Source organism: Rana temporaria, chromosome 2 (genome assembly GCF_905171775.1).
Source record: "Rana temporaria chromosome 2, aRanTem1.1, whole genome shotgun sequence".
In the NCBI taxonomy this organism is placed as follows: Eukaryota; Metazoa; Chordata; class Amphibia; order Anura; family Ranidae; genus Rana; species Rana temporaria.
The window spans coordinates 94,604,506-94,630,026 of NC_053490.1; the positions used below are offsets into that span (position 1 = coordinate 94,604,506).

The 25,521-nt window shown below is 46.7% G+C and overlaps 1 protein-coding gene across 1 annotated transcript in view; it reads right to left on the bottom strand.

Moving 5' to 3' along the window:
- The window catches only part of LOC120929247 (protein mono-ADP-ribosyltransferase PARP4-like), a 136,873-nt gene that overhangs the window by 36,828 nt on the left and 74,524 nt on the right, over nucleotides 1-25,521 (bottom strand). Inside the window, exon 6 of the mRNA XM_040340555.1 lies at nucleotides 24,247-24,442. Coding sequence (XP_040196489.1) covers nucleotides 24,247-24,442 — 196 coding nt within the window. The remainder of the gene's footprint in view (nucleotides 1-24,246; nucleotides 24,443-25,521) is intronic.

The following is a 25,521-nucleotide window of genomic DNA, read 5'->3' on the forward strand; positions in this document are numbered from 1 at the left end:
AAATGCAATAATTCTTTTTTTTTTTTTATGCCATTTGAAAAAAAAAAGTCCCTTTAAGAGCTATTGGCGAAACTGACGTTGACATCGCTTCCACCCTGCAGTGATATGGAGACGAGTGTTGGCCATCTTCCCCTCACTCGTCTCCATACCCAGCCAGGGACAGGACCGGATCGCCTCCACAGCTGCCGCTTACTTCGGTAAGCGGCGGAGGGCACCGGAGAGCGGCGGGAGGGGGGCCCCTCTCCTGCCGCCAATAAAATGATCTTGTGGCGAATCCGCCGCAGGAACCACTTTTATCTTGAAGTGGACCGCCCGCTGAAGAAGAGGATAACGGGGTTATGATAGCAAGCTGCTACCTTAACAACGGTATTCCTCTTCAAAGTAGCAACGTATTCCTGCGGCAGGCGGTCTGTAAGTGGTTAAGTTATATATGAGAGCTGCACTCCAAAACTAACTAATATAAAAATAAAAACTGTATTAACCTACAGTGCTCAGCGTACATGCCTTTTGAAAAGTACGATTTTAACCACCTAAGCCCCGGACCATTTTGCTGGTCAAAGACCAGGCCACTTTTTGCGATTCGGCACTGCGTCGCTTTAACTGACAATTGCGCGGTCGTGCAATGTGGCTCCCAAACATTTGACGTCCTTTTTTTCCCCACAAATAGAGCTTTATTTTGGTGGTAATTGATCACCTCTGCGGTTTTTATTTTATGCGCTATAAACAAAAATAGAGCTACAATTTAAAAAAAATATATATTTTTTTTACTTTTTGCTATAATAAATATCCCCCAAAAATATATATAAAAAAAAATTCCCTCAGTTTAGGCCGATACCTATTAAGCGTATATTGATTGGTTTGCGCAAAAGTTATAGCGTCTACAAAATAGGGGATAGAATTATGGCATTTTTATTATTATAATTTTTTTTTTACTAGTAATGGCAGCGATCTGTGATTTGTATCGTGACTGCGAATTTATGGTGGACACATCAGGCACTTTTAACATATTTTTGGGACCATTGTCATTTTTACACCGATCAGTGCTATAAAAATGCACTGATTACTGTGAAAACGACACTGGCAGTGAAGGGGTTAACCACTAGGTGGCGCTAAAGGGGTTAAGTGTGCCTAGGCATGTGTTCTAACTGTAGGGGGATGGGCTATGTGTGACATGACAGTGATCACAGTTTCCGATTACAGGAAGCGGTGTACACTGTCCTGTCACTAGGAAGACTGGGGAAATGCTTGTTTACATAAGCATTTCCCCCTTCTTCCTCACCATGACACAATTGCGGGTATGCCCGCGGACATCGAGTCTGCGGGACCCGCGGTCGGAGTCACGGAGCTCCCAGCGGGCGGCCGTGCGTCCACAATGCCGGCTTCTTAATAGGGACGTATATATACGTCTTTTTGCTTGCCCGTGCCATGCTGCAGACGTATATCTGCGTGTTAATCAATATCTCAATGAACACAAGAACAATTTCTAAAATTTTGACAATAGAGTTTTATAGAACATTTGTTTAGCTCATTACATGAAAGTGCTGTTAATAATATAACCGTTTTACTCAAATTAGTTGATGCAAAAATGAATATACCCCACAACAAAAACTACTACATCTAGTATTTTGTATGACCTCCATGATTTGTAAGGACAGCACCAAGTCTTCTAGGCATAATGAACAAGTTGGTGACATAATGCGACATCCATCTTCTTCCATTCTTCAACAACAACCTATTTCATAGCCTGGATGCTGGATGGAGCGTGCTGCTGAACTTGTATCCTGATAATTCCCCATAGGTGTTCGATTGGATTCAGATAAGGAGACATACTTGGCCACTAAATCACTTTCACCCTGTTCTTCTTCAGAAATGCAACAGTGGCCTTTGATGTGTGTTTTGGATCATTGTCATGTTGGAAAAGCGCACAACGACCAAGAGTACAGAGTGATGGTAGCATCTTCTCTTTCAATATAGAGCAGTACATCTGTGAATTCATGATACCATCAATGAAATGCAGCTCTCCGACACCAGCAGCACTTATGCAGCCCCAGAGAAGAACACTGTCACCACCATGTTTCACTGTAGGCACCATGCATTTTTCTTTTTACTTTTCACCTTTGCAATGCCATAGAGATTTGAAGCCATCAATTCCAAAAACATTTATCTTGGTCTCATCACTCCAGAATACAGAGTCCCAGTAGTCTTCTTTTTCATCATTGGCACTGGCAAATTCTAGGCAGGCTTTTTTTGTGCATGGGCTTTAGGAGAGGCTTCCTTTGTGGATGACACCCATGCATGCCATTCCTCTGCAGTGTACTGTGTCACAGGAAACAATCACCCCAGTTTGGCTTTCTACTACTTTAGCTAACAGAAGTGAACTTTCATGGTGGTTTTCTTCAACCCTTTTTATCAGAAGATGCTCCTGTTGAGGTGTTTGACCTCTGTGGACGGCCTGGACATCTCTGTGAGACAGTTTCAGTTCCATCTTTGTTAAATTTTTATATCGCTTTTGCTACAGTATTCTGACTGATAAGTAAAATGTTGCTGATCTTCTTGTAGCCTTCATCTTTCTTGTGTAAAGAAAGTATTTTCTTTCTCAGACCTTGTGACATTTCTCTTCTACGTGGTGCCATTGCTGACAGCATGAAATGGGAAGGGGTTTTATATGTTAAGTAACACCCTTTTATAATCAACTTTCTGCTGGACAGGGGCGACCCGCACATTAAGGGTGTATGGGCGACGCCTCCCCTATCCCTCGCCAACACCACCCCCCATCTATGCGTCCGGCCTCTTTCAGGATGCCAGGTGCATGAATTACAATGGTGGGGGTGTTTTCCTTATTGTACACCATGGGACACAGAGCCTCTATTCATTACATATTGGGTTGTATGGTCACCAGAGGTGATTGGACACTGGCACAACTAATTTAAAAACAGTTCCCCTCCATATAACCCCTCCCATCAGGGAAGTACCTCAGTCTTTTCGCCAGTGTTTAAGGTGTTGGAGGCGAGTAGGATGTGCTGAAGGAAGCTCTGCCAAAGAGACCCTATGAGGGTAGAAAGCTACACTGCGGGTCCATCCAATATTCTTATATTATTACGCCAAAACTGGATGGTATCCGGGGACGAGGTGTCGCCTGTAATGTCTCTCTTCGGAGGACTGGGCTCTAGGGTCCAGAACTTTCGCTCTTTACGCTAAAAGTCCTGGCAGAGTCTTTTACAAGGCCCAGGGAAGAGGTCTCCTTTAAGTAGGAACCCATATCCCTGAAGGTTGGCACGCTGACCCCGCCGTGATGGGGGAAGATTGGTTCTGCTTGGCAGAAAACCTGCTGCAGGGACAAGGTAAGTTAGGAAAGAGTCCTAAGTTTTAAACTTAAGGACCTTTCCTATTTTAGAGTGGGTGTCTTTTTTCTGTCCGCCACTGGGGGGAGTAAAGAGCTGAGTCTGACTTACCATGCTCCAGAGCAGTGTCCGTTCCCTCGGACAAGCACACTCCTTCCAATGCATAAGCTCTGCCATAGTCGGATGCCTTCCTCCTCCTCTCAGGCATGTATCAGGGGGATCTCCCTCACACTGGATACCGTCATTAACCCCTAGGACGCCCACGCTCACACAGGGGCGCGCTTTATGCCGCTTTCAATGGGAGGGGGGGCGGCTTGGACATGCACGGGGGCACGCGCAGGCACGTGTTATAGACAGCAAACAGGCAGGAAGAGATGAAAGAACCGCACATGCCTGGAGCTTCCCTGCAAGGGACACAGCAGCGTAAAAAGGGCATGTAAGATCTCCATGTGGTTGGCTGAGCACTCCCAAAAGATAAGACACCCACTTTAGCATGAAACTATGTGTTATTATTTGCATACTTATATGTAGATTGCTAAACTAGCACAGTAGTATATGCATTTGTTGGTACCTTGGCTTTGCTTGGTAATATGTCTTCCCAAAGAAAAATCTCTGGGACTAAAAACAAGAAAGCATCGCTGCCTAGGACAGGAGGCTCTAGCCGCGCCTGCTTGGTACCTTCCTCTCCTGTAATACCTGACGTACTTATACAGGATGAGCCATTACCTCTCATGGACTATTGATAGTGATGTAGACTTGAATCCCCACCCAAGTTCCCGTTACATTTGTACATACGTGTATATATTTCTTAAAAGCAATGCATTGTGGGATTAGAGGTTCCAGGAGAAACGGACTCCACTGACATTTAGTAGGAATAGACTACACTTCCCACAATGCCTCGCCTTCTTGGAACACATGACACCCCCGCACAGCCTTATGGGGGAGGTTACTTAAAGGCAGGGAGGGGTTGAGTTCGGTCTCTTGGGATCTGCGCCTTCTCCTCTGCGGAGCAGAGGGGAGCATCACAGCCAAGCAGTTAGGCCTGAAGCCTGAGAGGAGATCCATCTAGAGGGCGGCCATCGGTAGAGAGACAAGACCAAGTGCGTCTAGCTCGTCGTTTTTGAGACCGAAGAAGCTCGCAAGCTGACGATCATAGCAGTGGAAAGCTGGATACCGGAGATCATGTGTGTGGAGCAGTGACTGATTGGCGCGTCTTTCGTGAAGTACTCAGACGGACTGGGCCTGTTCGGGTGAGAGAGCACATGCCCAAGTTCCAATTTTACCCCAGTTTATAGTTTATTAGTACTCCTTAAACCGAAGCCACGCGTTGATCCCTGATTACCGTAAGCAGAGAGGCCTAGCAACTGAGAGTTACACCAGCAGGGTACCGACGCTGACTGGATATCGGTTCGCCATACCCCTTTTTGACTGAGTTAATTCCTCTTCCTTTGGATTACAATTAAAAGTGCACCAACGTTTGCGACACTCTGAAGCTATTTGAACTAGGCCTAGCCAAGTTTTCTGCACTAGCAGAACTGCCCACTAGGGGGAGCTCGCGAGCATAGACTACCTATAGTTATCCATAGACTCATTTGTATTAGCATTTTAGGCTTGTTTCATTGAGTACTGCAGGGACGCCTGCAGAGTTGGTTCTATACAAATGTTTATGAGTGTTTAACTTGTTGTCTAACCCTTTCTTCCCTTTTGTTACATGCCAAGTAAAGTTACCCCCCTTGGTTTTACTATATTTATTGTGTGAGGTGTGTTTAATTTAGAGAGCCGCAAGTCAAAGAGAGGTAACATTGTTATATTGTTATTGCATATCTCATATGTGTTATTGTGGCCCCAGTGAAGTAGGGGACACAATACTACTGCATTTGTCCGGTGTGCCAAGGGAGGGTTCGAGCCATTTAAAGGGGTGAATGAACTGTTGAGAGTAGATCCCTCTTCTATCCATCGGCTCCTGCGAGGGTAGCGCTACACCTCTATCAGGAGTAGCAGTCTCTCCTGTTGTGCCTGTGCCTGCATATGTCACTAAGGTTACTTTGGCGACAGCCCTGAAAATCGCTGTGTTAATCGCAAAGTCCCCAGAAAAGGACAAAAAGCGAAGCAGATCTCCTCCTGTTGTTTTAAATCTCCTTGCAAAAAGATCTGAGGATAAGGCCCCATCAGGGGATGTGTGATAGGTAGGGGGCGCTAGTGACACAAAAAATTTTCTTTAAAGTGGTAGCAATTACAAATATATGTGATACCAATTAAAAATAAACAACAACTAAATGATCAGAGCTAATTAGCAAAGACACAGTTGATTCAATAATTGAAAACATAAGATTCACAAGGGAACCTCTAATTGAAAAGAGATGTGCTCCCAACACCTTAAAACAAGAAATAATTCTTATGTGATAATAATAATGTCCATATATATAGTGGTAGTGAGCCACTTAGATAACAATGGAGTGAATCTTGCAGTGGACCAGAAGAAAAAACGTGCAATCCTCTCATATACTGCAGTGCTTAGAAATCCTTCCACCAATTCCGCAGAAACGACACCCAAAAGTGAATAAATATATGCGCTTACCACAGCGCTTTGACTCCTTTAACTAAAAAGAAAGTCAAACACGCTTGTGCAGTTCTGAATGTCTGCAAACATATAATGCGTTCTCCAGTAGTTGACACAGGCAAATCTTCTCCCAATATTCTCAGAAATGAAATGAAAAACAGAAAAACTCCATAGTGCAACCGGTTTTTAATATAAAATGATAAAACAAGACATGGGCCAAATGGCCACTTACATTAAAAGGTGCCCATCCCGGCACTGGGTCTGCGGGCCTTTAAATGGGGAGGTGGAACCTCAATTTGCATGCGGTGTGTGTCTCCTCTTGCCTCGCCAGCTCACAAGAGTCGGATGATGGGGGAAGATAAAAAACGTGACCAGGCTACGCCGCCGACAATCGTTTCGTATAAACGTCTTCAGGGGGGCGTGCCTGGTCACTGGGGTCACGTTTATTTATTTAGAAGCGAGCGGAATTGCTCCGCTTGATTGACATGCTAACTGGCCAATGACAGCTCAGCTGCGGTTTGGAAGAGACCCGGAAGTAGCCGAAAATGATGGACAGATGCTGGAGCCAATTACACTGCAGCATCAAAGCACTGTGGGCCGGAAGTGCTTCGCTTGATTGACAAGCTGACTGGCCAATAGCAGCTCAGTTGCGGTCTGAAAGAGACCCGGAAGTGGCCGAAACTAATGGGCAGATGCTAGAGCCAATTACAGCACAGCACCGGAACACTGTGGGCCGGATGGAGAGGAAGAGTGATGGACACGAAATCTAGCCAATCGCGGCGCAGTCCCAGTGTTGGCTTCGGCACTTACATATGGGAATAAATTGATTATAGCATCACTCTCTATTCTTCAACAATTAAATTAATAATGATGACCAAATTTATTTCTCCATCTCTATCTAGGAAGGAAATGTAGTTTGGATATAAAGAGTAATTAAATTAAAAAGTTAAAAAATAATAATGGGATATAATGAATAATGTAGAACTGTCTTCTCAAAAAACGCCACAAGATGGCACCCTATATTTATTTAGAAGAGAGCATCTAATCAATGGGAAATTGATATTTATTCAATATGAAAAAGAGAACAAATAATTCCTCAGATGTTTTAATATCAAAGGGAAGATATTTAGATATAAAATGACTAATTTAATCCCCAAGGGAAAGCAAAATAAAATATATATGTGGTATTACTCACATAACTATATTAGATAAATGTACAAAATATATTGGGGGGCCCCACCCAAAAGCTAAAAATGTCTATAGACTGACTCATAAAGGAAATATGGTAAATCTGGACAGATGGTATTACAAAACAAAAAAGTGTGTATGAAAGAGACGGACGTTTTTGAACTGTAAATATATCAAGAAAGGGGCATACACAAAGCTCAGTCGTTGGATAAGAAGTAGTTGAGATCAAGTTCGATGTTAAGGCCCAAGGGCTGCATGCTTCTGAGCTTATGTATCCACATGGTCTCATTCTGAGAGATGGCTCTTCTCATATGAGTACCCCGCCAGTGGTTCGATATCTTGTCAATTCCGTAGAACTGGCAAAGAGATGGATCACTTTGGTGATATTTTTCAAAATGTCTAGAAACACTGTGGTTCGGAAATTTCTTTTTAATATTTGCCAAATGTTCATTTATCCTCACTCTGAGTTTACGAGTGGTACGGCCTACGTACTGGAGCGAACAAGGGCACTCCAGGACGTAGGTAACATGATCAGAATTGCAAGTGATCAGTGGTTTGATTTTAAACTTATCTTTGGTTACATTACACTGGAAATGTGTTCGTTTCTTTGTGGCTCCAGGTTTTCTTGTAATCTGGCAGGCATTGCAACGTGTGCAATGGTGGAAACCAGAGCCATCTAGGAAGGATCTGGTACATTTTTGGCTATCCGATTTCTAAGCCCCGGCGCTCTTCTATATATGAATTTTGGTTTTGATGTGATTGATGTCATCAAATCAGGATCTTTTAAAAGTAATGGCCAATGCCTCTTAAATATGGTCTCCACCTGACGATATTGGCGATGAAATCCTGAGATGAAAGGAACTTGGCTCTCAAATAATTTTTTTGGTTTGGTGGTAAGTAAAGATTCTCTTTCCATTGCAGACACTTGGGTCAGTACTTTATTTAGATTTCCTTCAGAATAGCCTTTTTCCAAAAATTTGTTTGTCAATACTTTAGCTTGTGCTTCAAAATCTCTTTGTGTAGCACAATTGCGTCTTAGGCGCATGTATTGGCCTTTTGGAATGGCTCCTACCCACTGGGGGTGGTGGCAACTAGTAGTTGGCACGAAGCCATTTCTATCAGTTGCTTTGAAGTATGTTTTTGTTTCAAATAAAGTTGCATTTTTTGTGATGGTAAGATCTAGATAGTTCACTGTCTCCATACTTATCTCAGCTGTAAATTTGAGGCTATACTTGTTAGCATTCATCTGGGCAAGAAAAACTTTTAAACTACTTTCTGAACCTTCCCAAAAGAGGATCACATCGTCTATATATCTCCGGTAGAAATACAGAGACTGATTACGGTTGGAAAAAATACTTTCGTGTTCCCATTTATTGAGAACTACATTGGCTACACTGGGAGCATATCTAGCTCCCATAGCCACTCCGCTGGATTGATTGTAGTATTGTTGGTTCGCCCAGAAGAAATTGTTAGTCATAGCTAGTTTGAGACCCTGCACCAAAAATTTAATCTGTGCCTTTTTCAGAATAGATTGTTTGGTCAGTGCCCATTTTATTGCTTGTAGTGCATCTGAATGCGTAATGTTCGTATATAACGATTCGATGTCAACTGTCACTAGAATGGTATGTTCTGTGGCCGGAAGGTTTTTAAGTGCAATTATAAGGTCCTTGCTATCTTTTAAGTAGGAAGGACTTAATGGGACCAAAGATTTAAAAAAACTATCTAAATATTCTCCCAACCGGGAAAAAAGCGATTCTATGCCGCTAATTATTGGCCTGCCGGGAGGATGTTCCCTGTCTTTGTGCACTTTGGGCAAAATATACATGACAGGAACTTTGGGTGCATGGATAATCAGATATGCAGCTTCTTTCTGATTGAGAATTTTACGAGCCACTCCTTCTTCAATCCACTCAGAAAGCAGATCTTTTAATTTCAAAGTAGGATTCCCATACAAAGGTTGATACGTTGATGTATCCCTCAGTAGTCTTTCCATTTCTGAATAGTACATTTCTTTATTCAAGATCACTAGGCCTCCACCTTTGTCGGCGGGGCGTATCACAATTTGTTTATTTTCTTCCAATAATTTGATCCCTTCCCAAATTTTATTATTAGATGCGTGTTGGGACACTTTAAGTTCTCGTACATCTTCTTGAACCATAGTTTTGAAAGCCTCAATCTGATGGTTCATACCTTTTTTAGGATTGAACGTGGAATTATTTTTGAGTCCGCTATGTTGATAGACAGGGTCCTCTTTAATTCCCTCATTCATAGTACTCTTCCCTGCAAAATATTTTTTTATGTTTAATTTGCGAATGTATTTTTCCACATCGATAAAAATTTCAAACTTATCGATGTTTTTTTCGGGTGCAAATTTAAGTCCTTGTTGTAGTACTTCTAGTTCAGGTTCCGAAAATTCTACCCCTGCTAGATTAAAGATACCATCATTTAGTCCACTCTTTTTCTTTTTCGTTCTGCCTCGTCCTCTTCTACCTCCTTTTTCTTTTTGATATCAGGGGATGAGGACTCGGAGGGATCAGGGATATCAGAGGAACCCTTTTCTGCTTCCCAGGTTCTAAAGTTACAGGTGCAATGTTATGCTGAAGTGGTGCGCTCCACATTCAGATTACTCTCTGCAGAGTTAACTGAATCACCTGTCTCCTCTCTGGGTTCGTTAAAATCCCCACAGGCTGCTTGTGCCTTTCCGATTCATCCTTTATTGTAGAATCTGATTTACGCAGCCTGGAAACACCCAGATAAGCGTTTTTCTCCTCCTATGGAGGAGAAGTTTACCAAGAAGTGGAGTCTGCCTGCTGTGGATGCAGCTATTTCTTGTGTAAATAAAAGCCTAACTTGTCCGGTGGACAATGTCCAGGTATGTAAAGATCCTTCTGAGAAGAAGTTGGAATCTTTACTAAAATCTACCTTCCTCCTGGCAGGCGCAGTAACCCAACCTGCTGTAGCAGTGGTTGGTATGTGTCAGGTCCTAACCACTGAAGGACTGCCTCCTGCACATTTACGTCAGCAGAATGGCATGGCTGGGCACAGGCACGTACCTGTATGTCCCCTTTAAGTGCCCAGTTGTGGGTCACGCCCGCGACCCGGTCCGAAGCTCTGCGGCTGCGGGACCCGATCGCCACCATTAGTAGTAACATTTTTTTTTTTTTTTAAATGCCATGAATTTTGCGCAAATCAATCGTTAAACGCTTATTGCGATTTTTTACCAAAAATACGTATCGGCCTAAACTGAGTGCCTAATCGCAAAAACTGGCCAGGTCCTTTACCTGCGTAATGGTCCAGGTCTTAAGTGGTTAAAGTACCAGGTGACACAGGGGATGAAAGATCTGACTTCGGAACAGATCAAATTTTGTAAAGCTATGCCTAGGGCCTTATGTTTTAAAGTGGATGCCATTAGAGATTCTATCCAACAGGCATCTCGCCTCACGCTCCAGCTGGTGCATATGCACATAATTCTTTGGCTAAGGCAGGGGTGTCCAAACTTTTTTCAAAGAGGGCCAAATTTGATGAAGTGAACATGCATGAGGGCCGACTATTTTGCCTGACATTTTTTGAACCATTAAAATTAAATGCAAATTAACGAATACGCTGCCCAACGAGAATTCTCCTGTCTTTGTGGCTGTGTGTGGTGAAGAGTCTAAGGATGAGTTTGGGCGTGTTATTTGGATATAGCGTATTTATCAGCATATAACTCGCACCTTCACTTTAAGAAGGTACAATTATAAATAATGAACTGTGAAGCAAAATAAGGGTCAGTGCCCATGAATGCAGCCTCACCATTGCCATGAATGCAGCCTTACCATTGCCATGAATGCATCCTCTGAGTGCAGCCGGATCAATGCCCATCTACAGCCTCGGAGGGGACAGGGAGGGGGGCGGGACGAGCGCCAACAGATTACATACAGAAGAATCTCCTGTTTTCTTGGCGGCCTTCCTATTATAGAGGCCACCAAGTAAACAGGAGATTCTCCTGTATGTTATCTGACAGCACTCGTCCCACCCCCCTCCCTGTCCCCTCCGAGGCTGCCAGAACGATAAATACGGTATATATCTTTTGTGGCCACTCCAACGAATCCCAGAGTGCCATGCTCTGGGATTCGTTGTGGGCCACAAAAGATATATGTCCAAATTACCAGTGGGGCCGCATTAAACCAAAACGCGGGCCGCATTCGTGCCCCGGGCCGGACTTTGGACATGTCTGGGCTAAGGCATTGGTCCCATGCAAAAAGCTTTTGGCCAGTTTCCCCTTCCATAGAGAACACCTCTTTGGGGATGATTTGGAAAAGTAAATTCAAAAAATATTGAGCGGTAAAACTACCCTGCTGCCAGAGAAGAAAAACAAGCGTCCTTGTTTTAATCGTTCTCTCTCCCCGACTGCTGATAGATCTACCTCCAGCCAGTGGCGATGGCATTTTCAGTCAGCCACAAAGGCTAAAGAAGACCAGGCCCAGAAGAACAAGAAGCCGTGGGGTTCAAAAGCTAACAAGCAAAACCCCAAAGCCTCTTTATGAAGAGGCGCCCCTGCTCGGCTGAGTGGGGGTACGAGTTCAGCAGTTTTCAGCGGCATGGCAGACAGAATTCCAGGACAGATGGGTAGTATCCACAGTATCCCTGGGGTACACGCTGGAATTTCGAGAGATCCCATCTTCTCAATTCCGAAGCTCAAGGCTCTCCAAAGATCCACTAAAAAAAGCATCCTTCAAAGGATTGGATCACTTGCTGTCTCAAGGGGTGATCAAAGAAATACGCCTAAAAGAGCAAGGTTCAGGTTTTTATTCAAACCTCTTTGTGATTCCAAAAACCAAACGGAGACATCAGACCCATCCTGGATCTAAGATCTCTAAATCAGTTTCTGAACATTCGCCATTTCCGAATGGAAACTATTCGATCAGTGGTCGCCACCCTACAAGGTGGAGAATTCTTAATTTTCACGGTAGAACATTGCACTTCCAGTTTGTGGCTCTGCCCTTTGTTGTGGCTACCACGCCCCGGGTATTTACAAAAGTACTAGCCCCTCTGTTAAGAAATCTGAGGGCACAGGGCATAGCGATAATGACCTATCGAGACGATCTACTTGTGATAGATCAGTCAGTGGCAGGATTAGATCACGCTGTGCTCACCACAATAAAATACCTGGAGCATTTAGGATGGATTGTAAACCTACAAAAATCCTCACTACAAGCCCAAAGAAGGGTAGAGTATTTAAGCATGATCATAGACACAGCCCAAAGCAGGATATTCCTTCCAGAGCCAAAGATCAAGTCTCTATGGGATCTGATCCACAAGGTCAAGGCAAAGAAAAGGCTGTCTATTCACCTTTGCATGAGGCCATTGGGGAAGATGGTGGCCTCCTTCGAGGCTGTCCCTTATGCCCAGTTTCATTCGAGACTACTTCAAGGCAGTATTTTAGCCGCCTGGAACAGGAAGATCCAAGCGCTGGATTTACCTATGTGCCTGTCTCCACAAGTGCGCCAAAGCTTCAGTTGGTGGTTAAAGACCAAGAACTTGCGGAAAGGAAAATACTTTCTCCCAGTCACCTGGAAGGTGGTGTTGACAGATGCCAGTCTAATGGGCTGGGAAGCAGTGTTAGGAGAAGCTTCAGCCCAGGGAACCTGGGCCAAGACCGAAGAGAACGTGCCCATCAACATACTGGAGATGCGGGCAGTAAACTTAGCCCTCAGAACCTGGACACACAGGTTACAGGGCCACCCGGTTCAGATTTAATCCAACAATGCTACTGCAGTAGCTTACGTCAATCACCAAAGAGGCACCCACAGTCAGGGCGCTCAGAAGGAGGTGAATGCGATTCTAGCATGGACAGAAGATCATGTTCCTCGTCTCTCTGCAATCTTCATTCCAGGGGTAGAAAACTGGCAAGCGGACCATGAGTCGCTACCAGCTGTCACCAGGAGAGCGGTCTCTCCACCTGATGTCTTTCAGGCAATATGCCAGAGATGGGGGACCCCGGATGTAGACCTACTAGCTTCCAGGTTCAACAGGAAGTTGGACAACTTTGTATCCAGGAAGAGAGATCCTCTAGCCTACGGATCAAATGCTCTAATAAATTACCTGGAATCAGTTCTCACTGATATATGCATTTCCTCTGATCGCTCTCTTACAAAGGCTACTTTGCAGGATCAAGAAGGAGGGAATTCCAGTAATCCTAGTGGCCCCAAATTGGCCCAGAAGGCCCTGGTACACCGAGATCATAAAGATGACGGTAGGAAAACCTTGGAAGCTCCCTGCTATCGCAGGGTCCAGTGTTCCATCCTTCCTTACAAAAGCTAAATTTGACGGTCTGGCTACTGAGACCCACATTTTGAAGAAACAAGGGATCTCGGGTCCAGTGCTTTCCACACTCCTTAATGCTAGAAAGCCAGCCTCCAGGCTTATATACTATAGAGTCTGGTGTGAAACAAAGAAATGGAATCCTCAGAAGTATGACATAAGTAGGATTCTCGCAGTTAGGAGTGGATATGAAATTAGCCTTTAGTACTATCAAGGGTCAAATATCGGCTCTATCAGTCTTTTTTCAAAGACCGCTTGCATCTCATTCCCTAGTTCAGGCTTTCATTTAGGGGTCACTGCGAATCAATCCGCCAGTCAAGTCTCCCTTGTGCCCATGGAATTTGAATTTGGTATAGTCAGTGTTGCAAAAGCAACCTTTTGAACCTATTCGCCATATTCCTTTGATTCTTTTGAGCAGGAAATTAGCAATCAAAAAGGCCATCTCTTCAGCTAGAAGAGTATCAGAATAAGCATCTTTTTTTGGAAAGAGCCTTATTTATTTGTCACAAGGACAAGAATGTTTTACGACCCCTTCCAACATTTTTACCAAAGGTGGTGTCGGTATTTCATTTGAATCAAGATATTGCTTTGCCTTTCTTTTTTCCTGATCCGTGGACAGCGGAGGAAAGATTATTACACTCTCTAGATCAGGGGTAGGCAACCTGGGGCCCTCCAGCTGTGGTGAAACTACAAATCCCATCACGCCTCTGCCTCTAGGAGTCATGCCTGTGATTGTCAGGGTCTTGCAATGTCTCATGGGACTTGTCGTTTCAAAACAGCTGGAGAGCCGGGGTTGCCTACCCCTGCTCTAGATGTAGTGAGAGCAGTAAAAGCGTATCTGCAGGCAACCGCTCAGATACATAAAACAGATGTTTTGTTTATTTTGCCAGATGGTCCCAAGAAGGGACAAGCAGCATCAAAATCCACCATTTCTCGGTGGATTCGACAAGTAATTATTCAAGCTTATGGTTTAACCAGTTCCCGACCCCCGCATGTACATATACGTCCACAATATGGCACGTACAGGCACATGGGCGTACACGTACGTCCTCGCCTATTAGCGGGTGGGGGGTCCGATCGGGACCCCCCCCGCTACATGCGGAGGTCGGGTCCGCTCGGGGAGCGATCCGGGACCACGGCGCGGCTATTTGTTTATAGCCGCTCCGTCGCGATCGCTCCCCGGAGCTGAAGAACGGGGAGAGCCGTGTGTAAACACGGCTTCCCCGTCCTTCACTATGGCGGCGCATCGATCGCGTCATTCCCTTTATAGGGAAGACACGATCGATGACGTCATTCCTACAGCCACACCCCCAAACAGTTGTAAACACATACTAGGTGCACCCCAACTCCTACAGCGCCACCTGTGGTTAACTCCCAAACTGCAACTGTCATTTTCACAATAAAGAATGCAATTTAAATGCATTTTTTGCTGTGAAAATGACAATGGTCCCAAAAATGTGTCAAAATTGTCCGAAGTGTCCGCCATAATGTCGCAGTCACGAAAAAAATTGCTGATCACTGCCATTAGTAGTAAAAAAAAATAAATAAATAAAAATGCAATAAAACTATCCCCTATTTTGTAAACACTATAAATTTTGCGCAAACCAATCGATAAACGCTTATTGCGATTTTTTTTACTAAAAATAGGTAGAAGAATACGTATCGGCCTAAACTGAGGAAAAAAAATGTTTTTATATATGTTTTTGGGGGATATTTATTACAGCAAAAAGTAAAAAATATTGCTTTTTTTTCAAAATTGTCGCTCTATTTTTGTTTATAGCGCAAAAACTAAAAACCGCAGAGGTGATCAAATACCACCAAAAGAAAGCTCTATTTGTGGGGAAAAAAGGACGCCAATTTTGTTTGGGAGCCACGTTGCACGACCGCGCAATTGTCTGTTAAAGCGACGCAGTCCCGAACTGTAAAAACACCTTGGGACTTTAGGCTGCATATTGGTCCGGGGCTTAAGTGGTTAAGGTACACGATTCCCGTTTTTTCTGTTAAGGCGCACTCGACCAGAGCTATGAGCGCTTCATGGGCAGTGCATCACCAGGCTTCGATGGTTTAGATCTGTAAAGCTGCAACCAGGGGCGTAACTAGAAATCACAGGGCCCCATAGCAAAATGTTGTATGGGGCCCCCAGAGCCGCCCTAGTGTCAATGCAGCGTGACCTGTGCCCCATACAGCGTGACCTGTGCCCCATACAGCGTCACCTGTGCCCCATACAGCGTCACCTGTGCCCCATACAGCGTCACCTGTGCCCAATACAGCCTGGCCTGCCTGTGTCTAATACAGTCTGAACTGCCTGTGCCCCATACAGCGTGACCTGCGCCCAATACAGCATTGCCTGTGCCCAATACAGCCTGGCCTGCCTGTGCCCAATACAGCCTCACCTGTGCAGAGGAAGAGGCAAGCCGGCCGGATCAGCAGAGAGCGGGATTGCCCGCTGTAATAGTTTTCATTTGAATTTCCCGTCTTCCCGGGGCTCATCGTCACATAGCCCCACCTCTTAGCCCAACGCCTTTGATGATGTCACATGTCCGACACTGGACCGGCGTTCTGTCAATCAAAGGTGCCGGACCAAGAGGTGGAACTATGTGACATGAGCCCCGGGAACACTGGAAGTTCTAATGAAAGCTATTACAGCGGGCAATTCCGCTCTCTGCTGATACGGACAGCTCGCCTCTTCCTCTCCTCTCTCTTCCCCTGGCAAAAAGACTAGAGGCTTAAGCCCGAAGCCGGCATGGGGGGGGGGGGGTGCGGGCGCGGTGGAGTGGCGCGGTGTAACCTACCTGAAACACATACCCTGACCTACGTGTGTGTGCGTCAGTACACACACACTGACGTGTATGTATGTCAGTGTGTGTGTGTATGCATGTCAGTGTGTGTGTCTATGTGTATGTCAGTACACACACACACACTGACGTGTCAGTTACACATTCCATGAGATCAGCATGTAAGGTAGCTCTTAGGGACACTAGCATGTCTTTCAAGGTTGTTTCGGACACATGACCTGACCTACATACACTAACACTGACATGTTCCACGTACACTGACATGTCCTACATACACTGACATGTCCTACGTACACTGACATGTCAGGAGGCTTAGCAGCCGAGGAGGAGAGGAGAGCCACCGAGCAGGGAGCAGGGATGTGGCGTGGCGCAGTGGGCAGCCGTGGTATGCAAAAATGGATGAAATGTAAAATGATGAGCGCAATAGTAATATAATAAAGAATTAAGTGCAAAAAGTGCTATATATAACAGAAAAATAACTGCAGCAATGTGCAATGAACAAAAAATACACCACAAAATGTCTTAATAGGTGAGAAACTGTGATCTCCGTGTATAAAACTGGTGTTCTTCTGGTAATCTTCTAAAAAAGTCTTCAAACAGTGGGCTCACAGAGCACTTACCTCCTTATAGATGTGATATTCCGGCTGTATACCTCCTGGAGTGGTTCCCATAAGATGGTCTCAAACCGAGTTCCAACTCCAATTAGTGGCCACATTGCGTTAACCATGGAAGGGGCCTAAATGAAACCCACCCTATCTACAAAATCCCTTACTATCCACTGCACCCAAACCTTCCACTGCCAGTTCAAAGTAGGCCATCCTACCTATAGCAACCCACACTATCAACACCACACCAAGGTGGCCCATTCTATCTCAACACTCCAAATCAGTCGATCATATCTAAGGCCCGTGGGATGGACAGGGTGACCGTGGGATGGACAGGGTGACCGTGGGATGGACAGGGTGACCGTGGGATGGACGGGAGACAGTAAGATGGACAGAAGGACGGTGGGATGGACAGGGGGGACAGTGAGATGGACGGGGGGGGACAGTGAGATGGACGGGGGGACCGTGGGATGGACGGGGGGGACCGTGAGATGGACGGGGGGGACCGTGAGATGGATGGGGGGGACCGTGAGATGGACGGGGGGACCGTGGGATGGACACGGTGACCGTGGGATGGACAGGGTGACCGTGGGATGGACAGGGTGACCGTGGGATGGATGGGAGACAGTAAGATGGACAGAAGGACGGTGGGATGGACAGGGGGGGACAGTGAGATGGACGGGGGGACAGTGAGATGGACGGGGGGACAGTGAGATGGACGGGGGGGGGGACAGTGAGATGGATGGGGGGACCGTGGGATGGACGGGGGGGACCGTGGGATGGATGGGGGGGACCGTGAGATGGATGGGGGGGACCGTGGGATGGACGGGGGGACCGTGGGATGGACAGGGTGACCGTGGGATGGACAGGGTGACAGTAAGATGGACAGAAGGATGGTGGGATGGACGGGGGGGGACAGTGAGATGGACGGGGGGGGACAGTGAGATGGATGGGGGGACCGTGGGATGGACAGGGTGACCGTGGGATGGACAGGGTGACCGTGGGATGGACAGGGTGACCGTGGGATGGACGGGAGACAGTAAGATGGACAGAAGGACGGTGGGATGGACAGGGGGGACAGTGAGATGGACGGGGGGGGGGGGACAGTGAGATGGACGGGGGGGGGGGACAGTGAGATGGATGGGGGGACCGTGGGATGGACGGGGGGACCTTGAGATGGATGGGGGGGACCGTGAGATGGATGGGGGGGACCGTGAGATGGACGGGGGGACCGTGAGATGGACAGGGTGACCGTGGGATGGACAGGGTGACCGTGGGATGGATGGGAGACAGTAAGATGGACAGAAGGACGGTGGGATGGACGGGGGGGACAGTGAGATGGACGGGGGGGACAGTGAGATGGACGGGGGGGACAGTGAGATGGACGGGGGGGGACAGTGAGATGGACGGGGGGGACAGTGAGATGGACGGGGGGGGACAGTGAGATGGACGGGGGGGGACAGTGAGATGGACGGGGGGGACAGTGAGATGGACGGGGGGGACCGTGAGATGGATGGGGGGGACCGTGAGATGGATGGGGGGGACCGTGAGATGGACGGGGGGACAGTGAGATGGACGGGGGGACCGTGGGATGGACAGGGTGACCGTGGGATGGATGGGAGACAGTAAGATGGACAGAAGGACGGTGGGATGGACGGGGGGGGACAGTGAGATGGACGGGGGGGGACAGTGAGATGGACGGGGGGGGGGACAGTGAGATGGATGGGGGGACCGTGGGATGGACGGGGGGGGACTGTGAGATGGACGGGGGGGACTGTGAGATGGACGGGGGGGACCGTGAGATGGACGGGGGGGGACCGTGAGATGGACGGGGGGGACCGTGAGATGGACGGGGGGGACCGTGAGATGGACGGGGGGGACCGTGAGATGGACAGGGGGACCGTGAGATGGACGGGGGGACCGTGGGATGGACAGGGGGACCGTGGGATGGACAGGGGGACAGTGAGATGGACGGGGGGGACTGTGAGATGGATGGGGGGACCGTGAGATGGACGGGGGGGACCGTGAGATGGACGGGGGGGACCGTGAGATGGACGGGGGGGACCGTGAGATGGACGGGGGGGACCGTGAGATGGACGGGGGGACCGTGGGATGGACAGGGGGACCGTGGGATGGACAGGGGGACAGTGAGATGGACGGGGGGGACTGTGAGATGGATGGGGGGACCGTGAGATGGACGGGGGGGACCGTGAGATGGATGGGGGGACCGTGAGATGGACGGGGGGGACCGTGAGATGGACGGGGGGGACCGTGAGATGGACGGGGGGACTGTGAGATGGACGGGGGGACCGTGGGATGGACAGGGGGACCGTGGGATGGACAGGGGGACAGTGAGATGGACGGGGGGGACTGTGAGATGGATGGGGGGACCGTGAGATGGACGGGGGGGACCGTGAGATGGATGGGGGGACCGTGAGATGGACAGGGGGACAGTGAGATGGACGGGGGGGACTGTGAGATGGATGGGGGGACCGTGAGATGGACGGGGGGGACCGTGAGATGGATGGGGGGACCGTGAGATGGACGGGGGGACCGTGAGATGGACGGGGGGCAGTGGGATGGATGGGGGACCGTGGGATGGATGGGGGACCGTGGGATGGATGGGGGACAGTGGGATGGACATGGGGACCATGGTGTGTACGCGAGGACCATGGGATGGATGGGGATGACAGTGAGATGCTCTTTCTGCTGGGCTCCTGCAAGTAGCACTGAACTGACATGGGCGAGGGAGACCGAACGGAATTGTCAGTAGCTTACCTGTCAAACTAGTCATCAGCTCTCCTGGAGTGGGGGAAGATGGGGAGAGCCGCGTGCTGCTGGGTGAGAGAGAGCGTCCTGATCGGGACATTACAGGGAGAGAGGGGGGGACTCACTCGGGAGTGCTGCTTACCGCTGAAGGAGGGGGCGAGGGGGGTTGCTGCTGGCAGGAGAGAGGGCATTGCAGCGGGGAACAGGATGAGGCACTCACCACTGTAGTCACAGGAGCGGGGGGGAGTGCTGCTGGTGGGATTCAGCGCGTGCTACAGATCGGTCCCTGCTCGTCAGCACTCGGGGCTCACCGGGCCCCCCTGATCCTCACTCAGCTGCGGGCCCCATAGCGCCCGCGTGGGTCGCTATGGCGGTAGTTCCGCCACTGGCTGCAACTTGGTCTTCAGTCCATACATTTACCAAATTCTATCAAATAGATGTAATAGGGCATGAGGATTCTGCCTTAGGCCGTAGTGTGCTGCAGGCAGCAGTCTAGGGCTTCTTGTTCGTTTACGGCCTGCTTGGATCTGTGTCTCCCACCCTTCATTGAGCATTGCTCTGGGATGTCCCACTATGTAATGAATAGAGGCTCTGTGTCTTGTGGTGTATGATAAAGAAAATAGGATTTTTAATAACAGCTTACCTGTAAAATCCTTTACTTGGAGTACACCACGGGACACAGAGGTCCCCCCCTTCTTTTGGGATCCGTACTGCTTTGCTACTAGGGGTGCAACGGATCAAAAAACTCACGGATCGGATTGATCCTCGGATAAGGAGTCACGGATCGGATCATTTTCGGATCAGCAAAAAAAAAAAAAAGGGTCCGTTTTTTCATTGGTCCAAAAAAAAAAAATGTATATATATATATATATATTTATATATATATATATTTATATATATATATATATATATATATATATATATATATATATATATATATATATATATATATATATATATATATATATATATAAAATAAAATAATATATTTTTTTTTTGGACCAATTAAAAAAAGGAACCTTTTTTTTTTTTTTTTTTTTGCTGATCCGAAAAAAGAGCACAATAGCAATTCACAGGGGTGGATTAAAGAGGAAGCAGGTGAGGCTGTTTGGGACTTAAAGTACAATCTTGATGTTTTTACAGCAATATATATATATATATATATATATATATATATATATATATATATATATATATATATATATATTTTTGCTGTAAAAACATCAAGATTGTACTTTAAGTCCCAAACAGCCTCACCTGCTTCCTCTTTAATCCACCCCCTGTGAATTGCTATTGTGCTCTTTTTTCCCCCTTTCCCCCCCCTCCTCTCACACCAGTGCTTCACTGCTAACATTCCCATTCAGCTTGCTAGAGCCCAGTGCACAGCGTGACACGCCTCCCCGCGTGTCACGCTGGGCTCTGGCAAGCAGACTGGCCGCCGCTCCGGAGCTAGGCCGAAGCCGGGGACTTTCCTAGGCCTAGGCTCCGGAGCGCTCCGCGGATCGCGGGGTGTGCCGATCCGAACGGGGTGGCCCGTTCGGATCACGGATCGGTGACGATCCGTTACACCCCTATTTGCTACAAAACTGAGGTACTTCCCTGATGGGAGGGGTTATATGGAGGGGAACTGTCTTTGATTGGTTGTGCCAGTGTCCAATCACCTCTGGTGACCATACAACCCACTATGTAATGAATAGAGGCTCTGTGTCCCGTGGTGTACTCCAAGAAAAGGATTTTACAGGTAGGCTGTTATTAAAAATCCAATTTTTTTGAAGCACCAATTAGAGCCATAGGATGGACTCCGGACGCAGAGCATTGCGCTCGGAGCCCACCCAGGTGTGTTAGTATAGCAAATGAATATTCACTATTCTAACACTGAATCGCCTCTCCGCCAATCTGGAAGCGCAGGTCTGTTATCCATTTCCCGATTGGCTGAAAGGAGAAGCGTTCTGATTGGCCGCTTGTGATGCCCGCGGAGGAGAGTTGGGGAAGCCGCCCATCATTGCCCACCATGGATGGGGTAAGTGCACTGACCGACCAACCCGACCTGACTGGGGGAGTGGTGGGTGCACTGTTTGCCGCCCACCCAAAAAAATGACCGCCAGCCGCCACTTGCAACACAGTCTTGAATGAATTTGTTAGGAATAATACTTTTTTGTGTGGGAATATTTTGTAGTATAGTGTCCCATAGAAAATGTTAATTCTGAAAAGAAAGTAAAGGTTTTCTGACAAATCTGTTGGGGTGTACTCATTTATGCAGAGCACTGTTTATGAATCATGCACAATCAACTAATGCCACGAAACAAGAAAAAAATGTGTTAAAGTCTATATGCCCTTTCCTTTTGCACAATCCCTGTTACAACAACAAGTGTTCATGCATTCCAAACTTCAATGTGCCAATACAAGTACTGTCCACACTCAAAAAAGAAGTGCATTGCTCCAATAAAAGGCTTTACCCGTGTTTCACATTAATTCAAAACTCACCAGAGCATTAGACCCTCATACAAATATGGATCATTATACAATATATGTTATGGTGGTTCCTCCATGCAGTTGGTGCATATTAAGGGGTGCACATTTTTGAGAGCAACAGCTCTTCCATAGTGCTGGATTTGTTTCCTATTAGCTGATGGCAAATTGCCAGTGACTGGATCATTAAAAGACCAATATATGGCTCATATGTTATCCCTTACCTTTCTGGCTAATATGCTTGAAAAACCATCTTGCCAGCAAGGAAGACATGCCATAGAAATAGGTGTGTAATCTCTTTAGCAGTCCTGTGACAGAGTCTCAAGTGTGAAAAAAATCAATAATACATTTTATATTTACCACTGTCCTATTCTTTACATTCCCAGACTATATTAAATAATCATTTAACTCCCTGCAGACCTGTCACTATCATAGCACAGCACCAGGACCGATCTTAGGATCACAAGCGCCTGGGTGCAAAAATATTTCTGGCGCTCCCACAGGGGTGTGGTCATTTTACTAACCCCTCCCCTTTACAAATGTTTCTATGGCAATGACTCAACCACATAGATGCTCCCTTACATGATCTCTTAACTATAAACAAAATACAGGAAGAGAAGCAGAGTACTTTATTGGGGCCTGGAGGGGGGGCCTCTCTGATCGACACAGAGAGGGCTTCTGTTAGAAAGTCTGTTAGAAAGAGCCCCCAGACATACTACAGACATGATACAGGAGATGGTCAGAGACTGCAGACTTAGTACAGGAGATGGTCAGAGACTGCAGACTTAGTACAGGAGATGGTCAGAGACTGCAGACACAGTACAGGAGATGGTCAGAGACTGCAGACACAGTACAGGAGACGGTCAGAGACTGCAGACACAGTACAGGAGACGGTCAGAGACTGCAGACACAGTACAGGAGACGGTCAGAGACTGCAGACACAGTACAGGAGATGGTCAGAGACTGCAGACACAGTACAGGAGATGGTCAGAGACTGCAGACACAGTACAGGAGATGGTCAGAGACTGCAGACACAGTACAGGAGATGGTCAGAGACTGCAGACACAGTACAGGAGACGGTCAGAGACTGCAGGCACAGTACAGGAGATGGTCAGAGACTACAGGCACAGTACAGGAGATGGTCAGAGACTGCAGACACAGTAAAGGAGATGGTCAGAGACTGCAGACACAGTAAAGGAGATGGTCAGAGACTGCAGACATAGTAAAGGAGATGGTCAGAGACTGCAGACATAGTAAAGGAGATGGTCAGAGACTGCAGACATAGTACAGGAGATGGTCAGAGACACATCAGTTCTGGACGTACACACACACCTATGCTCAGAACACTAGTTTTGGATGGACACAAACAAGGAGAGAAGGAGGGAGGGGAGAACTCTGCCACTTCGGCGCCACCACCTCTGCAGGCCCTGGGTGCAAAGCACCCTGTCTAGGATCGGCCCTGCACAGCACTATTTGCTCCATATTTGGCCAAGGTACATGCGCCATTATTGTACATCGCGCCTCCACTTCAATCTCAGGCTCACTAATCTTCCCAGGTATACAAATGGTCTGTATGCATGGTGTGCTCTCCCTCACTTGTTGTCACCCATATCACAAGCTGCCACAGCAGTCATAAGAACTTGACTGACAGTGGCTCCTGCAGAAATCCTTGCTGCTAACATTAGTTCCATTAAACTCTTGTAGAGTCGGGGAGCGGGATAGCAAGTACATGACTGCTAGAAAAAAAAAAGGCAGACAAATGTATTTATTCTGGATTTTCAATGATGGCACTGACTTGGATTGTTTAATACTGTATCTGCCCAGCCATAACAGTAACATCTCACTTTGCTCAATCAAATCACTCTACACATCCGCACCCTCCCTAATCACCTCTATTATTCAGCCAATGGTTGTGTGCAGTGTTGGTATGCTGACATATTTGAACCCTTCTCACTCAAGGATGCTTTGTTTTACTAGAAAATCTGTGTGATAATGAGTATTATTTCCAGTAACAAGTTGGTTTATGTCATGAACTGATAGTATGGCCTGTGCATGTATGGAAACATAACAACCAAACCTGCTTCTTACTAAGTATTATATTATAATGAACTAGAGATAGTTTTAGAGCTATAGATCTCTTGTAAGCTAAGAAGTAACTTTATTCCTGAATTGCCCATATAAATACTGTAATGCCCTGCACACACAGATGAACTTACCACAAATGAAGCAGGTGCCTGATGTTCTGTTGTATGAAATCCCTGACCGGAAGTGCTACAAAGAAGACCGAATCCTGGTATATCTGCTGTCACAGGTGCCTGATATACCGGTGTATGTAAAACCGGACAAGGAGAATATGGGAGAAGAGAATGAGTGGGCAGTATTGCTGGTGCTGCCCCAGGTAATCCTTGTAACCTGCAAATTAAACAAGAGATGAGATTGTCAGGATCGTTTTGTCGATGACATTTCCTATTAGCAGCAGAAATCCAAGTTAAAATATATGGTTTTCATGTGGACTACGGTTCCACACACCAACAAAAAACTATTTAGCACCTCATGGATATATTGCAATTATCATGAAACACACCTTCAATAAATGGATGCTGTATTTCACAGCAGTAACATTATACTGTTATATTTTTTTGTAATGGGGTTAGTACTAAAGCACTGTATATGACAGGTTAAACAGCCATCTGCCACATGAAAATATTTCCTACATACACCTATTTAACACACATGATAGACCCTTCTATGTGATGTACCAGCGAACAGGCTGGCGGCACTCAAGTCAGTCCTGCATGGTGTTGCTCGCCTCATCTACCTTTGCTACTGGATGCCAGTTACGCAGACAACAGAATTTAGCAGTGTACATAACACAAGGACATTATATCCATGAAATTAGAAGTACAGGGGGGTAACGTAATACAGAGTAAACCAAGAAGCATGGTAAGTAGTAGGCTCAACAAACCATTAACTGAACACAGCCAGAAAAAACACTGTGCTGATTGAGAGGAGTAAAAAGTGGGCAAGGGGAAGGGAGGGGGACGTAAAAAATAAGGGTAAGGTAGACAAAAGAGGGGACAAGGAGAGGTGGTGGTGTGTGGAGGCGAGGGTGGGGGGAGAGAATCTCAACAAAACCCAGGAAATGGGACATAGATAGCACAGTCAAACATAAGAGTCACATCAGGGCTCATCATCCTGTCTAGGAGGAGAGCCAACATCTCCCATAGAGTCCCAAGCATCTATCCAATCTGACCATATTTTGTCAAACTTTCATGGGCAGTTTCTATTGATATAAGTGAGCTTATATAATGAAAGAACAGAGTTCAACACTGTGCGCCAGGTAAAGACAGTTGGTGGAGTAGTAGCTTTCCAAGAGAAATATTTCCATCCGAGCATAAAATGTAGCATAATGAACAACTTGCTATATTGTCCCATGAGCAGGGCATCAAAAACATTTAACAGCTGTTTGGGATCCAACTCAAGGGAACGAT